Source organism: Littorina saxatilis, linkage group LG4 (assembly GCF_037325665.1).
Source record: "Littorina saxatilis isolate snail1 linkage group LG4, US_GU_Lsax_2.0, whole genome shotgun sequence".
In the NCBI taxonomy this organism is placed as follows: Eukaryota; Metazoa; Mollusca; class Gastropoda; order Littorinimorpha; family Littorinidae; genus Littorina; species Littorina saxatilis.
The window spans coordinates 61,093,138-61,096,973 of NC_090248.1; the positions used below are offsets into that span (position 1 = coordinate 61,093,138).

General features: G+C 42.1%; 1 protein-coding gene across 2 annotated transcripts in view; it reads right to left on the reverse strand.

The window, feature by feature from the left end:
- The window catches only part of LOC138965278 (uncharacterized), a 16,655-nt gene extending 12,819 nt beyond the window's left edge, over window positions 1–3,836 (reverse strand). The window contains exons 1-3 of one of the 2 annotated variants that reach the window (XM_070337397.1): window positions 2,997–3,836; window positions 2,376–2,501; window positions 1,728–1,755 (exon numbers count right to left, since the gene is read on the reverse strand). In XM_070337397.1, coding sequence (XP_070193498.1) covers window positions 1,728–1,755; window positions 2,376–2,423 — 76 coding nt within the window. In that variant the 5' untranslated portion in view covers window positions 2,424–2,501; window positions 2,997–3,836. Of the gene's footprint in view, window positions 1–1,727; window positions 1,756–2,375; window positions 2,561–2,996 lie in introns of both variants that reach the window. The other variant, XM_070337396.1, reaches the window with a different exon arrangement.

The window sequence follows — 3,836 nt, forward strand, 5'->3', positions numbered from 1 at the left end:
GTTGGTAAAGCAATTAGCGTGTATAGTCATCGAGTACATATGCCTTTAACATTAGTTGATTAGTTTGCTCATTTAAAGGTGTCATTAAAAAACGATTTTTCATTGCATTGTATTCCTCGTTTTCTCCTGAATTCAAATTTACTTGAAAAACGCGCTCAGAATTAAACAAAAAATAGGTCGAGTATAATGTTCGCATGCTTCGCGGAGACGAGCGTGACCCGTTTCGGGGTTCGGGGAAGTTTAGCCGACACTATCTGAATGTAGTCTCGGCGATGACTGGTGTTTATCTTTTAGTTTGATACCTACAGATTGACTAAATGTGTATATCTCGCTTCACGCGACTTGTTTCTTTGTTAACATTAAACGTTCCATTGAAAAACACATCATCTGTATAAAATGTGTGTGCATGAATAAACTTGTATGATATGCACGTTCTGTTCTTGTGTCTTACTTCATTACTCTGTATGTCGTTATGATGTTCATTCTCGTTGATTTTGGTTAATCTATGGGAACCCTTCCTTTTGGGTGTGTGGGTTAGGCCAAAAAAAAATAGGTGTGGTTACGGTAACCCGACCTACCCTATTTTTAGGGGCTGACCCTATAACTTTTTATTACATTTGTCAACAAAAAAAACAAAAACGAGTGCAGAAAACGCAATGAAAGCAAAAGCGCTCGAGTCGCACACTTATTTCCCTGTCAAGTAGGTTTAAATTGTACACATTAAAAAAAAAAGTTAAATAAAAAAAAAAAGTGATTGCCTACCTTCATACCCTATTTTTTTGGGCTATGTTACCTTAACCACACCTATTTTTTTTTTGGGCCTTAGTTTTCTTTGGCCAGTTTTTAGGCCTAAAGCCAAATAAAAAACCCGTGAAACCGTGCAAATAAGCCTGTATGTCGTTATGATGTTCATTCTCGTTGATTTTGGTTAATCTATGGGAACCCTTCCTTTTGGGTGTGTGGGTTAGTTTTCTTTGGCCAGTTTTTAGGCCTAAAGCCAAATAAAACCCCGTGAAACCGTGCAAATAAGCCTGTTTGCACAAATACCATGTTTTCCAGGTGAATAAATGGATTTAATGACTACGGCTGATTTCCATGCCAATCAAAACAAAGAAAAAGGTTAAAACAGCACGTTCTTTGCAATCACACGTTTACAGTCTCAATACTCCTGTGCAAACTGATATGGCGCAGTCCTCAGTTCATGCAAAACACAAAGAACTTCAGAACTGAACTGGAGTGTGTTTGTGAAACATGACAAAACAACATTCCTGATGAGGTGAGGCGGTAAACCACGGAGAAAAAAAAGAGAGAGAGAGAGAGAGAGAGAGAGAGAGAGAGAGCCAGACAGAGAGACAGAGAGAGAGAGAGAGGGAGCCAGACAGACAGACAGACAGATAGACAGAGAGAGACAGAAAGAGAGAGAAAGAGAGAGAAAGAGACTGCCAGAGACAGAGACAGCCAGAGAGAGAGAGACAGAGACAGAGAGACTGCCAGAGACATAGAGAGACAGAGAGAGACAGCCAGAGACAGAGACAGAGAAAGAGAGGCAGACAGAGACAGAGAGAGAGCGCGACAGAGACAGAGACAGCAAGACAGAGCGAGACAGAGCCAGAGAGAGACAGACAGAGACAGAGAAACAGAGAGAGAGAGAGGGAGAGACAGAGAGAGACAGAGATAGAGACAGAGATAGACAGAGCGAGAGAGAGCACAGTTTTGGGGTTTCGTACCTTCAAACCTGCCTTCCACGGAAAGAATCTGCACAAAAACCAAGCATGAAAATATCAGGTTAACGATCCCATGAATTTGCACATCTTTATAAAGCAGACCTCTCTCTCTCTCTCTCTCTCTCTCTCTCTCTCTCTCTCTCTCTCTCTCTCTCTCTCTCTCTCTCTCTCTCTCTCTCTCTCTCTATTATATTATCCCTCCGTTATAAAGTTTTCGAGTTCGAGTTCTCTCTCTCTCTCTCTCTCTCTCTCTCTCTCTCTCTCTCTCTCTCTCTCTCTCTCTCTCTCTCTCTCTCTCTCTCTCTCTCTCATTTGTAACAAGTAAGTAAAACTCCTTGTTAAATAAAGTTCAATTCTCTCTCTCTCTCTCTCTCTCTCTCTCTCTCTCTCTCTCTCTCTCTCTCTCTCTCTCTCTCTCTCTCTCTCTCTCTCTTCTCTCTATGTCAGGCAAAAATGCACAATCACTCACTAAGCCCATTCAAGTCCTTCGGCAGGGGTCGATATAGTCTCGCACACTCACTTGCACGAATACAATTCATTAAATTACAACTCTAATTTCTTTTCACACACACACACACACACACACACACACACACACACGCACACACACACACACACACACACACACACACACACACCAGTATCTCTTACCAAGGCAGCGCACGCCACCAGAACACCGCAATATTGCAGAGTGGTCATTATAGAGGCTGTAATTCTCTGGCAAACTTCAGGCACACTCAGGGCATTGTTGCATCTACTCTCGGTGACTGCCGAAGGCTGTAGCACCACGCAATCGATCAAATTAATCACGCGTTCTCACGGTCGAAAACATTGTTCTGGAATCCATTAGGCATACAAGTTGAAACACACAAACACACTGCTCCATTTGCTGCATGACTTGGTCACTTTATCCATTTGTAAGCAAACACTGGAAACAAGCTCAAAAAAACCAAAGAGAATAAATCAAGCTCAGGTAAAGCGATCCGTTTGTTTTCCACAGTAAACGAAAGAAAGAAAACAAGGCAGTCATAGATTGTTTGAAAGTTACTTGTAATCTAGTCATTTTTCAAACTTTCTTGTAATGTCGATCAATCCTGAATTTATAAAATAAAAATGAAAAGCATAACCAAATAAAAACAAAAACAAAAAACAACCAAAATTGAATAAAGCTGTTCTTTCACGCTTAAAATTCGTGTCGTTGAATAATTATACTGACACAACTCATATGAAGCCGAACTCTAATTAATGCAACAACAACAACAAAACTATTACCTATTTTCACGATGGTATTTTTAGCCAAATCAATCACCTGAACCGGATACACATGCACACTTGTTTTGGTCTTTGTGTTTTCATGATGCGCTACCAGTCGTCCTTCCTGTGAAATCGTTGGCACCAAAAAAACACGGAACCGTTATTCCAGTCACCGCTGTCCGTGTGGGTCCGGTCACAATGAAACAATTACAACGCAATTTCACCGTGAAATTACGCATCGTGCAGCGCATGGAATTCACTCATTGATAGAAACGGACACTGCGAATGTTCCATTGCTCCACACACGAACACGAGTCACCCTCTCTATTCAGCCATCCAGACCAAAACGTTGAGTTGAATGGCTGAAAGTTTCTCCACTAACACGCGAGCAACTGAACGATTTGTCATATCTGGTAAAGCTTCGGTTTGGGTAATAAATACGCCTCCTGTCTGTTAATCACATAACTGTCTGCATCCTCGAAGAGCGCAGTCTTCCAAGCACGTGAGGTTTTTGTCAGAGCTTTCTAGGACCGAGTTCCTGCACTGTGCTTTCTGGCTAGTTGCGCATCGGTGAAAAGTCGCCTCGCTGGCAGGTTCTTGCCCAATTGTTCCCCCGATTGCCTGTCTCATTCGATAAGGAGTCTATCATTTGGCTGCCTGGTGGTTAGGAAAACCTTTCATTGTGGGCTAAGAAGAGTCTGGCCGCCGTGCCAGCAAAAACGGAGCAACACGTGCTCCTTTCTCCATACTCTTAATCACAGGCGCGTGCTACCCGCTTCTGTTGGTTGTTGGTTTTTCTATTGATGCTTGCTCCTGATAAAACTTCGTTTTTGTATCTCGTTTCTAAAATGCAAGATG